General features: G+C 40.2%; 1 protein-coding gene across 2 annotated transcripts in view; it reads right to left on the bottom strand.

Annotated features, from left to right (window-relative positions):
- Positions 1-2898: 2898 nt before the first annotated feature.
- The window catches only part of GLUD1 (glutamate dehydrogenase 1), a 55885-nt gene continuing 44817 nt past the window's right edge, over positions 2899-13966 (bottom strand). For both annotated transcript variants that reach the window (XM_034776695.1, XM_034776696.1), the window contains exons 7-13: positions 12811-12948; positions 10744-10881; positions 10521-10601; positions 9292-9415; positions 6671-6762; positions 5020-5082; positions 2899-4332 (exon numbers count right to left, since the gene is read on the bottom strand). In XM_034776695.1, coding sequence (XP_034632586.1) covers positions 4213-4332; positions 5020-5082; positions 6671-6762; positions 9292-9415; positions 10521-10601; positions 10744-10881; positions 12811-12948 — 756 coding nt within the window. In that variant the 3' untranslated portion in view covers positions 2899-4212. The remainder of the gene's footprint in view (positions 4333-5019; positions 5083-6670; positions 6763-9291; positions 9416-10520; positions 10602-10743; positions 10882-12810; positions 12949-13966) is intronic.

The raw sequence follows: 13966 nt of genomic DNA, 5'->3' as shown, positions 1-13966 counted from the left end.
CAGGTGTCCAACATTACAAATATTACTCATTAGTAGGCTCAGGATATAGGGCAAGAATTGAAAAAGCATGAAGAATGTTGTCCCAGCAGAATAAGATAGAGGCACATCTTTGTGAGGAATCTTTCATGTGTCATAACTTGGGGCATGTTTGGTGCAGTGGCCAAGTAGAATTTCAAGCTGCGGGGTTGTCATTCCAGGGTCTTTCACAAGGACATTTCAACCTGTCACCCTGACTTTTGAATGACTGGTCATTTAAAAATGCTGGAATGTCACAAGATCAAGGTTTAAAACTCCCTCTACAGCCCTAGTGGCAAAATATCTTCCAACAGGTACTATTGCAAATGTCACTATTTGTTTGGCTATGGGATTGACTGCTCTATGTGCAAGAAGAGGAACAGTGGCTACCTTGGTCACCTCTACCTCAACATGCTCTTATATGCTTAACTGCTTCACCCTAATGCCTCATTTCCAAACACAGTCTACACATTTGACACAACATAGACGAGTCTTTCTTTCTGAAGCACTCAGTGATGTTGGCCAGGTTTATCAGTCTGAACAGAGTTCATGTAACTGTTAAATTTATATTTAAATAACCAATCACTGCCATGGTGGAACTGAGATTAGGTGTGACTTGTGGAAGCCAAAACATCCTATATTTAGACTGCAAGTGGCTGACAGCAACTTAGGGAAATTTTAGGAAGAGATTGCATCTCAGTACAGTTTACTGCCTACCTTCCAATGCATGCTACCTTCAAGAGCAGGGACAATGCCTTGAACAGCCTGGCTATACATGATTTTCCAAAACAAGATGCTAGGTGTGAGTTCAGCAGCTGATAGTGGCAGGAGTTCAAAACCTAGCCAGTGTATGCCCTGCTACAGACACCATCCTGGGGCTGAACTGTTCCTGATCCAGTTAAGCTGGAAAGGAGATGGGAGCCTGAGCAACTAACAAGTCTGCCAGAGGAAGTCTGGACTCACTGCTGCTCAGAACAGTACAGCTGAATGATTTGTCTATTGCTTTGGAGACAAGAAATACTCTTGGGTTAAACTGAAGTACACCTGTAAATCTGTACAACTACTCAAGAGTGTGCCCAACCGCTCTGACTGCATAACATCCCAGGAGTCTTCCTCTCAAGCGACTTATTTCCCATAAGTCTTTTGTGAGCCAACTAGATTAAGGATGTAGGTTGTTTTTAAACTAAATTGATAGCCATTCTGTTCCTCTCTACATTTATGATAGCGTATGCGTCGTCTTTGCCACAAATCAATCAAAATATAATTTCAGCATATCTTACAATTTCATATAAGCCTCCAACTCAAATGCTATTGTAAATCATAGTAATAATCCATCTGTTAAATGTGCATCAAGTTGGCTACAACTGAACCCAACTGCTCTAATTTCAGGGCTAGATCCTTGGGTCCAGTCAAGCTATACTCAATGCAGGACCTGAGAAGAGGGGCAGACGGTATAGTGCTATTATTTCACTCACCCCATAGCTGGGGATTGCTGGAATATTAGGTACTCTGACCAAGACCCTGGGAACAGATGGTGTAGAACCAACAAGCAACAGCTTTTGCCATCCAGAGATTCCTTTATGTGAGAGGAATTCCCAGCTGGCTGCTCAGAATAGCTATTCCACAGGAACTCCCTGTGTGGACAATTATTCTGCACTCAGAGTGCCTTTGGGTGGTTTAGTTTAATTCACTTTGGAAGTGGAGTACTGCAGAATAGCTATTGTTTTAAATTCACTCCTATCTTATTTTGCAATAGCTGCCCTGTATTGACAAGCCCTATGCCAGTTTCCATTACCTTTGTGCATGGCTCCAACAGTGCAAGAGCACAGGACCCAGGCTCTGGCTCTATCTTTAAAAGCAGCAGTGCCAGAGTATAACGAAGACAAGGAAGATATGGTATTAGTCATTTGCCCCATGAAAGCACTAAGGAATTTTAAGCACAAGTACCCAAGTCTCCTTACTGTTCCTTTTTTTACATTATCCAGCCCATAAAAGATTCTGAATCCACTACAATTAGAACAGATGAGGTTACAAAAAGTGACAGTCACCTATTTTCAACATAACTGATAAGATTAAGGTTACTATTATTGATGTTGCAAACTTGTTTAGAGGTTGATGCCACTTAAAATTTGTCAGGAGTAGATGACCTTAGACAAGGTCTTATTTTAGCACTTCATGGAGATTTACATAAAAAGCTGTATTGTAAAGTAACCTCCCAGAAGTTCACTTTTGTTCTCTAGCTTTTGGATCTAGACTTTAGACGGAAATACAGACTTACCTAACTTTTACTCTAGGTCTCAAAATAAAAAAAAAAAAAAAAAAAAAGCTCTAAGCACTTCTTAAAGAATCCAGTATCAATAAGCACTTCTTAAAGAATCCAGTATCAATAATCCAGTATCAATAAATTCTAGCTCCTGTCACCTCTAATGTCACCTGTAATGCATGTGCATTACTTTACTACTACTGCACTTCTTGGACAGCTGAAATAACTCTATTCCGGCCTTTGGCCTCACCACACACAAAGGGGTAAGACACTAAGTGCCTCACCATGTTGTAGTTTATTGCTTTATAATTCTTCTATAAAGAAGGCGGCTAATTTCTTCTCAGAACTTAAAGACATGGAAAGCAAAAGGCTGAGATGATTACCAGTTTCAGAAGTTGTGTTGGGTAAATAAGTAATTTTGTTTGGGAGAGGAGGGAAGGTATAAAAATCTTTTTATTTGTCCTGGGAATCAGAAGGCTTAGGGTCTTACCGCTAGTGATGAGTTGAATAAATGTGAAATTCTGTGTGACATTTCAGAGATTTCACTGTTTAGCAACTGCTACACAACAAAATTATTACCATGTAAAGTGATTGTGGAAAACAGTAATACACCAGTATAGTAGATTTGGAAAGGTCAACTTTTTAATAACCGCTTTTCTCACCCTGTTATGTCTTGCAGTTACAAAGTAGTTAGAAAAAGCATGAGTTCCTCAGAGGGATTAGGTTTGGGTTTTTTTTTAAAAAATTCTTCTTCATTACATAAATAACATCTGGCACTTCAATGGGACTCCACTGGACAAAGGCCTTGATAAAAACTCAAAAAGCTGTGTTTGATCTAATACTATATCAAGGTCCATTTTGTTACAATTGAGTATGTTCAGAATATGCAAGCTTTCCCAATAAAGAAAAAAAAATTGAAAGTCAATGTGTCTTAAGACATTGCATAAGGTCTACAGCAGCAGTCTAGCTCCTTTGTACTAACGGTTTCAGGGTTAGACTCCACTTCTAATTGTTCACTGAGGCAACTAAATGTTCAGAAAAAAGCCTCTGGAAATAAGATCACTGAAAAGAATTAACGTTAAAAAAAAGTTAGAGTTCACTGGACTACATAGATATATGATTATACATCTCAAATTCAGATAATCTTTAAAAAAAAACCTATAATTGAGTGGTTATGTAGAGTGACTTGATTAAAACATAACCAGATATATGTTTGCTAGATATCTGTACACAATGATACTGTTTCAGCTTATAAAAATTCTAGCTCCTGTCACCTCTAATGTATCTCATAATGCTCGAGTCAAGTTCAGGTTCAATTAGTGATTAAAGGCAGTCCTATAGGAGAAGCACAGTTTATAAAAAGAGAAAAACATTGCCTAAAAAAAACTCAGGCCTGGCGTTCTGCAACAAGTAGAAGTTAGAGAGTCCTATCAGAGTTGCTCCCTGCAGGAGGCCCATTCTGCCTTTGACAAGGCCACAGCATTGATCATACAAGGCCTTACTGAAAGTGCCAAAGCCAAAATTACATCATTAAACAAAAGTGCATGAAGTAATAGGATGAGCTAACTGCTCATCTAGTACAGTATGTTATCTGAAATTTGATAGGTTGCCCATGTAACATGACTGCTGATCCATTCAGGAAGTGTACCTTTTTATTTTAAAGGTGAAATATCCAGAATGGCCCCCACAAGTGCAGATGAACTGGTTATCTTTAGATACATACTTGTATTCAATACCTAATCCATGGATTTTTCTTTATTATAGAAAAAAAAAATTTTGTTTGGACTGCAACTAATTCAGAATAGTACCCACTATAATGTCAGAAGAAAGAGGAATTTTTGTGGTTACATGTAAACTTGTGATAAGCTTCTCAAAAAGAGGGTACACAATGGCAGGAAGAGTAAGGGTATCAATGAGGATAGGTAATGACCCGTTTATGTAAAAGTCAAACCAGCCTCATTGTACACCTTGAAGACTTTCTCAATTGCATTGACGTAGGCAGCTGTTCTCAGGTCCAGACCCAGGTTGTACTTCATGGCAGTGCGCATGATTTGCTGAAGTGAAATGAAAGAAAGCAGAAGTTATTTATGATTGCTTGAAAAGCCTTTCCATGTACACTATTTTCAAGGAATTTCAGAGAGAGGCTAAGGCTCAGTACAGAGAGATCCTAGTATTCAGATTACAGCTCAGCATCCACGAGGTTTTAGTCTTTCCTAGATTTCCAAGGTGCCACTTCTCACCATCCCAGACTCTATCCCCTCCATGTATGTAAAATCTTCACAAAAGCCATGGAGTATCCAGTAGACTTCATGCCCCCTTCTGCAGTATTTTCCATTGGAGGACAGTCTGGTCTACATATATGTGGTAATATTAAGAATAGCTTTGAAAATATTTCTGCCCCAACAGATTTCTAGAACATAAAAAGATAAATGATGGGGCTCTCCAATGGCTAAACTTTTTACCAAAAAATATGCTTGCTAAATCCACACAAGTTGACTTTAACTTTGTTTTCAGTTTCTGGATGGCCTACAACATCCAATTAAAAGGTATCCACACAAACATCTATTCAAAGGAGTGTCATATGTGCAGTGACTACCATTATTGTCAATAGCGGTCTTCTTTTTTAAGTGCAAGGAAATAGTGTCGTTCACTGATACCATTACATGCTGATTTAGTTTGCTTTTGTGACAGTTATGTTTACGTTCCCTTGCTACAACTCTACATGTTAATGCAATACTTACTCTGGCTGAACGCTCCATGGTGTAGGCCAATCCAGAGTGGACAATGTCTTTTTCAGATGCACCCTGAAAGGGAATGAATGCAATCCGGGTTCAATATGACATGAATGAATATGCAGGATTATTGATTTTCTCTTAGTACATCAGACTAACATGCTGGGTTCCGATAATTAAGTCAGCCTGCTTTCACTGTAGATTTCTTCTAATTTTTAATATTTTTTTTTAATACCTGGTAAAAGGAGACCAATATGTGAACATTGCTAATTCAGCGGGTGATCATACAGACAGTAAGCCCTAGACTACTAGAATATGGTATGTGAAATGTTTAGAGGTTCAATAAAAAGAGAAGATAGACTCTAGATATCAAGCCCGCAGTGAATAAAATGCCCAGTAGTGGCACTCTGACTTTAGTGTTTCTCAGAGAACTACAATTTATTACTTTTACATTTATAAAGTCAATGAAGATATATTCTGGAATAAGGAAGATTCTTTTTTACAAAAGACTTCTAGGATAAAATGTTGCTCCATTACAGTGGTATAGATTCCAAAGTGACATGCATCACTGAATGAGTTGGTCTGTACTTATGCAAGTACGAGCAAGCTATTTGGTCCCTGTTTCTCAGTACATTTCTTATGGCGAATACAGGAATACTTAAAAAATCCTGAAGTGGGATGACTAACACAAACCTCAATTTTTAATATCCTATTCCTAGGGCAACCACAAGACTGGTAAATTAGGACTGGATATCATTTTAAGAGAATTTCTGTTTGAGATACAGCATATATGATATTGACGCAACAGTTATTGTCTGAAGATCTATGATCTGTGTTGTGAAGGTGGTCAAAAACACATCATCACAATGGTCCCTTCTGGCCTTAAACGCTACGAAATCAGTATACTAGGCTTCTGACTCAGTGTAACATGTGACCTTTCATGAGTATTTAGCTCATTATTGAGAAACTCTCTGCCTCTGAAGTACCTATTTGCAATTCCTCTTCCTTTCAAAATGATACAAAACAGTAACACATTATTTGTCCATTGCCCCCCTCAAAAATCCTTTAATTATAGTAAAAGTAAACTATATACTTTTCATATAGTTATGTATGTATAAGAAAGGGAGAGTGTTATTCAGAATACTGGAGTTGGTGATCACTTCATATAAACAGCATCAATTCTGAGTAACATTTTTGTAACGTATCACTGAAGTATAAGAGGTAGGCACATCAGAAACATGTTCAGTAAATCAATCTATTTATATAGTGTCACCGTAGAAGAGGCTTAGATTTTGTACCTCTGCAAAAGGAGAAAGGTTATTGCACTATAAACAGGGACTAGTATTACAAAGCAACCATCTGATTAACAATGCAAGACCAAATGACTTGTATGTACACACTAAATTTCAGCTTTAGAAGAACTTTAGAGCTAGAAATGTTCTGTGGAGTCAGGTGCAAGATACCAATTGGACATAGCTAGCCTGCTTGCCATAATACTGGGCATTTCAGAGCACTCTGTTCGGTCATGTAACTAACCACACACTAATGCCTTATGGCAAAAACATATGTCCAACAGCAAAATAATGGATTTTATTTACAATTATAATACTAGAATGCAACTGGAGTAACAAAGATTAAAAGCATCACAGCAGCTACTTACTGATATTCTATCCTGGAATTCTGCTGTAGGCACAACTGGAATAGTACCACCATGTTTCCCAAACTTTCTTTCCAAGCTCTCTTGGACAGACACTGGAAGGGGAAGGAAAACAAGGCAAGTTAAATTTCAGCAGCGATAGAATAACTTTTCAGTGAAAGTATTTTTTAAGAGTTTCAGCACTCATTACTTCAACCAGTAGTATAAACTGAGCTGTGCTAGGTAACCTTTTAAAGAACTGAAACAAAGTTTGAGTCCGACTGCTTTGATATACAAAGGCGTCAAATTAGAAACCTCAAGGTCCCAAATACGCTCTTTGCTGCAAGACAATTTGGAAGACTGGGATGGTGAAGTAGAGATGGTGGTGGTAGAGCTGCAGCCTAAACTCAACCAGCTGATAGGTCACCATCACAGTCCTCTATACTCTTCAGGGCAGTCATTTATAGACTAAAGTAGAAACTTCAGGCACTGAGTTTCAGAGAGTAAAGTGAACAAACATTTCCCCTTTGTAGCTCAAATTTAAGAAGGACAGAACTTACTAACAATAAAGCTTAAAATGTTTTAAAAGCTTTCTAAGTTCCAAAGGAATTTAAAATGTCTGCACACAGGACACTGTCTCTTACGCAAGTTTTTGCATTTATATTGGTAGCGATTCCTAACCAACTCTGCATAACATGTTTCAGATAAATGCAATTTTAAGGCACCGTTCTAAATGCTAAGAAGGACCCTCTACTACTTGAGCAATGCTAGAGCAGACAGGTTACCCTATGTGAAGAGAATATGTTTAAAAAAGATTCCTTATCTAAATTTTGTCAACTCCATTAAGTTCTGAAAAACTAAGGCATTTGTTACTGGTATTTCGTTTTATGATGAAGTGTTATCTAAGCCTGGTGACAAGTCTTAAAGTTCTTTTACTCCACGAAGCTTTTTTTTTTCATAAGATCAGCATTCTGGTCAGGAAATGGAAAGCCCAAACAATGGCCTCCAAGTCAGGAGCCAAGGGGGCCACAAGCCAAGTTTCAAGAATAGCCGTATCAATTATATTATTGCACTTCACAGAAATCCTACTTTGCTGTATAACTGCTCAGTGTCATAATGCAGTGATCTTCAAAGCTGTAACTTGTTTTTTTTATTGGTTAACCGGGAGGTGGGCGGGCTCATCCGCCCACTTCTAAAGGCCCCTCCCCCAGCCTAGCGGGAGGGACCACTGGACCCAGGAACCAAATAATTGCTTGGGACAACTAATGAAAAAACTGGGAGTGAGGTGACGGTTAAAGGTTCAAAATCAGGGAACCGGATGGGGACACCGAGCAGAGAACCCCAGACAGCGCCCACTGCTCCTCAAAGGTGGCAAGGGAGCCAGCGGACGCTGCCCAGTGGAACTCTGCCCGGAGACGTGAGACTAGGGAGGTATGGAAGTAGGCCCCACTGTCGCAGAGCACCCCCTCGTCCAACATCCTCTCCCTGGTATTATAGATGGTGAGTTTGGCAATAGCCAGGAAGAGGTTGACGAGGAGGTCTCGCGACTTGGTGGGGCCATGGATAGGGTGTGCATAAATGTACAGGTGTGGGGAAAAGTGCAGCCAGAACCTCAACAAGAGGTTCTGGAGGAGCCGGAACAGGGGCTGCAACCTGGCGCACTCGAGGTAAGCGTGTGCCAGGGTCTCCCTGACGCCGCAGAATGGGCAGGCCTCGGGAATAGGGGTGAACCGCGCCAGGTACACACCCGTGCTCACGGCTCCGTGAAGGAGCCGCCAACCAATGTCCCCGGCGGGCCTTGGGACTAAGGTGGAATAAAGGCTGGCCCACCGGGGCTCCTCACCCTCCACAGGTATTAGATAGTCCCGCCATTTGGTGTCGGGGCAGGACGCGAGGGTGAGGAGATGCAGTGTGTGGAGCACAAGTGTGTACAGGTGGTCCCTGGGCGCGGTTCGAAACCGGACCGGCTGCAGAGCGTGCAGCCGGCTTGGATTATTGGAGCGGGGGAGCCGGGGGGGGGCTCGCGGAACAGGGGCCCGATAAAAAGGTCCGGAGGGCCCGGGGTGAGCGGGGAGCGCCCTCTCGCAGGGCCCGCCACAGGAAGCTGAGAGCAGGGGGCGACAAAGCAGCGCCCACCTCCTGGAGTACACGCAGAGGGGTCGCAAGGGTGGAGAGCCCCATGTGCCGGCCAAGCGCGCAGGAATCCACCCAGTCCCCCCTGGTGTAGTCCAAGCTGTAACTTGTTGATTAGCCAAATACACCATTGAAGGTTTTTGGATTTTGTTTTTACACTGAAGAGAAGTGAATATTTTCTTTGATAAGGGATTTGAATTAGTATTTGTAAGGCATTTTGACAATACCAAAAGCTAAGCATCACTTCATGAAGACACTGATAGTTTTCTACAATGTTTTCCCAAGTATTACCCAATTCATCAGTTACTAGTCACACTAGGTGCATTTGTAAGCTCTCTCACTGTCCAGCATACACTAGGAGCAGATTTAAAGAGAAGTTAAATTTAGAATATCTTTGTATTTGATTTCTTCCATGTTTGGCATAGGAAGATATTAAATGTAACCTTGGTTTGAGTTCCTTTCTAGTTCAATTTATCTGTTGAAGAGCTAATAAAAGTAGAAGTAATGCTTACTCAGCAAGTGGTAGTTCGAATCCCTTTCGTATTTAAATGTCAAGCGGCCATAGCTGACGTGGTTCAGGTTTTTCAGCCACTCAAAGTAAGACACAGTTACACCACCAGCATTTAAATAGAGATCCTGCACAGAAACAACATTAATAGAAAGCTTTCTGAATGATAAACCTATGATAAGACAACTTACTCTGTTGTATTTTTAGAAGGCAAATTAAAATGCAAAAACATGGAAATCCTGTTTAAACATAACAGGCAGCACAGAGAATAATTCAGTCATTAATTCCCCTAAGGAGATCACTGAAGTTATCAGGATTACAAGTTTTATTAATTTAAAAATGTATGAATTTAAAAAGCCTCAAATTCAATTATGCATGATTAACTGTTATTTCCCCCCCCCTCACCACCTGTAAGTTTTTGGCAAGAAAATAAAAGCATGCATCAGACTAGCCAAATGAGCAAGATTTAAAATAAATCACTTGGCAGCAACATCACTTTCTTTAGAGATAGCATTTCCCTTCCCCAAAAAGGATCTCACTGTCCTAGATAAGGTTTCTTTCAAGTAATCAGTACAGCATGCAACCTTCAGTTATGGCTATACATTCCAGATTCATCTGTAGCACAAAGCTCTACCAAAGCACCCATGCTCAGGTTTATTTCTAGAGCACAGAGGACAATGGCCAAAATTTTCCATACTTGGCTGTCTAACTTTAGGTACCCAGAGAGGCAGCTCTGATTTTCAAAAATCCTTCCACTGACTTCAATAAAAGGTAGACATTCAAGTATGAAAAATTTGGCCACTGCATTTAGACTCTCCCTCCCTACTCCGCTCACTGGACTGGGCAGTTAACGAAGCGCCAATTCCCAGAAAGGAAAACCAAGGTTTTAGGGATTTGTGTCATTATTTGATAGGAATAATTGTAAATTGTTTTTCTTTTGAAAATGTCACCGCCATGCAATAGATGAATTTAAGTAAGCGAAGATGGTTGTAATGAGAGATCTGGGATTTGAGGATAATTACCTCACAAGTCTTGAGTGAAGTTAGAACACCCATTTTTAAGGTGAGAGGCACAGAAAGGAGGGCATTGTAGGAATGGCTTTCATAGGAAAATTATTCTGAACACTTAAGTTATTCTTAAAGAATATTAATGCTAAGGTTGATCCTGTGATCAGGAGAAAGAATGCATTTGCAGACAGTCTACTTTCCATTAGTGTTGGCAAAATAATCTTACAGGAATGACCATGATATTCCGCTCCAAAAAGATTTTATCAGCCTCAGGGGTTGTAGGTCCATTGGCACCCTCAGCAATAATCTAGGGAAAGAACCATGACACAATAATTACTGACACACAAAGGCATATATTTATATTCACACCAATAACTGGAGTAAATATGGAGAAAGGCATTTGCCATACTGTTTCCTGTTTTAATATTTAGTTTAACTCTTCTTCTTACTTTCGCTTTGATCTTGTGAGCATTGGATTTAGTCAACTGTTTCTCACTGGCAGCAGGGATGAGAATGTCACAGTCTAATTCCAAGATGTTGCCATCATACGGTTGTGCTTTGGGGAAGCCGACAATCGTCCCATGTTGCTGTTTGACGGGAAGAGAAGCGTGACTATCGGTTATTTTCAATATCACTATTGCACAACAATCTTCACTTATGCGTCTTTGCATGTGTCTGTACAACACCTTGCACAGCATGTCTACTGCACTATGTGTTTAAAGCTAACACAAATGCTCTCCTTCCCTTCCTACAACTATAGCAAGTGCCATAAAAAAAATCCAAATACAATGAAATTTTCAATTAAACCTTAAATATCTCTAAACAGAGACTGTACAGTTCTAATAGGTTTGTATAAGCACTTTACTCTATTTGAGACAAGTAAAATACTCAGTATTTTCAATACTCTGTTTCTCTAAAGTACTTGCACTTTAGAGAAACAGAATGCAAGTTTACCATACTAGAAGAGTGAGAAAAAAAAAAAAAAAGAGGTCTGCTTCCTTGCTTGTTCCCCAATCTTGAATTAAAAACGGTGTCAATTCAAACACCTACTAATCCATCTCAGTAAGTAAAACAGATATAAGGAACAGCATGTTCAAAAAGTCAGTATAAAATGTGGTTGCCATTCCTATTTACATGGGCAGCCAAGGATCATCCCACTAAGACTGTTGGATAAAAAGTTGAAACTTAATGCAGTTCACAGTAAAATTAATTCAAGATCAGCCAGTGTGTCAATTAATTTAAATGCCTGAAATACATTTATATTGATTAGATTCTACAATCTGTTTACAGTAGATCTGTGGGATAAGAATGAAGATTAAGGGTATGCTCACCCTAAGCTCAAAAATACACTCTAAAAACAGAGGTGAATCCCATGCAGCATCCATGGAAGATCCTTACATATATTTTCAAAATATCAGTCTAGATTTTAAGTATATCAGAACATCTACAAATAATCACTACTGCTGCAGTACACAAATTACTATTTTATATTAAAATGAAATTGCCTTTTCTGTCTTAAGCACTACATCTCTTGACTCTAGTGTACTCCGGGGGGAATTCTGCACCAGTGTGCACACCCAGAATTCATGTCCCCTGCATATTTTTTTTTCCCTCTACAGAAAACAGATTTGGTCAGGGAGGTGCTGCAATTACACCTCTGCCCACCAGCGCCTGCTGTGATGCTAGAAGAGAGGGCAGCAGGCTCAGGGCCAGAGCAGCTAGCTGCAGAGAGGGGGCAGTGGCTGCCTTCCTCACAGCACCCTGTCTGTGGGGCCAGGTGAAGAGATACTGGATATAAGCAGTACCAGGTTTACCATGGCACCAGGCCTAGAGTTGGAAGAGGCCCCAGCCAGACCGATATATTTGGAAGCTAGCAAATTAAAGCCACAATTTACAAGACCATATTCAATTTCCTCAAAATGAACTTCATCTCTTTTCTTGAGCATAGAAATTGCTCAAGAAACTTTTATCTGTCCATACAACAGATGGCACAGAGGCAGCAGCAATGCAAGCTCGCTCATAGTACTACACTAGTAAGTCTAAGCGAGCAGTTCTCATCCTGTTCCAAACCAGGACCCTTTCCTTCCCACCTTTTGCAATCTAGCTGGAACGCTGCTGCTATTTAGCAAACATGGGGGGAGCGGGAGTTTGAGATCATGACCCCCCCACATTAAGAATTATCTAAACCATGGTAAGTTAGTTTGTTTGGATGTAATCCTTTGCCTTTTTGCAGAGACTCAGGTCCGAACTGTGCCTATCTGGGTGGCGATGGGCAATGTAGAGAAATGAACAGACCAGCACCACTCAGGCTATTAAAGCCATGAAACCAATTAGTTTAGTCTATTTGGTCTGCATTCAAGCTAGTGAAAACGGAATGCTAAAAAACACAGTTGCCAATCCTGAACATTATAAATTGCTGATCATAACTTCCAAATATTCCGCACGATTAACACCAGCCTCTAGTCATCTCCAGTATTTTCAGAGTTTACATAGGGAGCAATACATAAGTCTCATACCAATTTGTAATCTTCTAGTTCTTTTGGGTCAATCCCATCAGGATTCCAGATGTTGCCATCAATCTCTCCAACACCAACACATTTAGCACCAAAACGATGAAGATATCTCATAGAATGCAAGCCCACATTACCGAATCCCTGTAAATAAAAATGGGGAGAATAGAAGGAAGAGTAGTTAAATCATGTGAAATGAGCCCACAAGTCTTAAAACATTCAATCCTTACAAGAATATATCTGCTTTTCACCTTTTTGTATCATATGTTGGCATGGAGTGATATGGGATGGGGACATATTTGTATATGTTAACCACACTGGCCTGATGTTCTAGAGAGAATATTAATGTTATAATGTACTTTGCAAGATCAGTGATAGAACTTACACATCATAGATTCTAGGACTAGAAGGGACCTTAAGAGGTCATCTCTGCTGGAAAGGCATAACAAGTGGGGTTCCGCAGGGGTCTGTTTTGGGACTGGCTCTGTTCAATATCTTCATTAACGACTTAGATATTGGCATAGAAAGTACGCTTATTAAGTTTGCAGATGATACCAAACTAGGAGGGATTGCAACTGCTTTGGAGGACAGGGTCATAATTCAAAATGATCTAGACAAATTGGAGAAATGGTCTTATGTAAACAGGATGAAGTTTAACGAAGACAAATGCAAAGTGCTTCACTTAGGAAGGAAAAATCAGTTTCACGCATACAGAATGGGAAGAGATTGTCTAGGAAGGAGTACGGCAGAAAGGGATCTAGAGGTTATAATGGACCACAAGCTAAATATGAGTCAACAGTGTGATGCTGTTGCAAAAAAAGGCAAACATGATTCTGGGATGTATTAACAGGTGTGTTGTGAGCACGACACGAGAAGTCATTCTTCCGCTCTACTCTGCGCTGGTTAGGCCTCAGCTGGAGTATTGTGTCCAGTTCTGGGCACCGCATTTCAAGAAAGATGTGGAGAAATTGGAGAGGGTCCAGAGAAGAGCAACAAGAATGATTAAAGGTCTTGAGAACATGACCTATGAAGGAAGGCTGAAAGAATTGGGTTTGTTTAGTTTGGAAAAGAGAAGACTGAGAGGGGACATGATAGCAGTTTTCAGGTATCTAAAAGGGTGTCATAAGGAGGAGGGAGAAAACTTGTTCACCTTAGCCTCTAA

Source organism: Trachemys scripta, chromosome 7 (genome assembly GCF_013100865.1).
Source record: "Trachemys scripta elegans isolate TJP31775 chromosome 7, CAS_Tse_1.0, whole genome shotgun sequence".
Classification (NCBI taxonomy): domain Eukaryota; kingdom Metazoa; phylum Chordata; order Testudines; family Emydidae; genus Trachemys; species Trachemys scripta.
The sequence above is the reverse complement of the archived record's forward strand: the minus strand, read 5'-3'. Positions and strand labels throughout refer to the sequence as shown.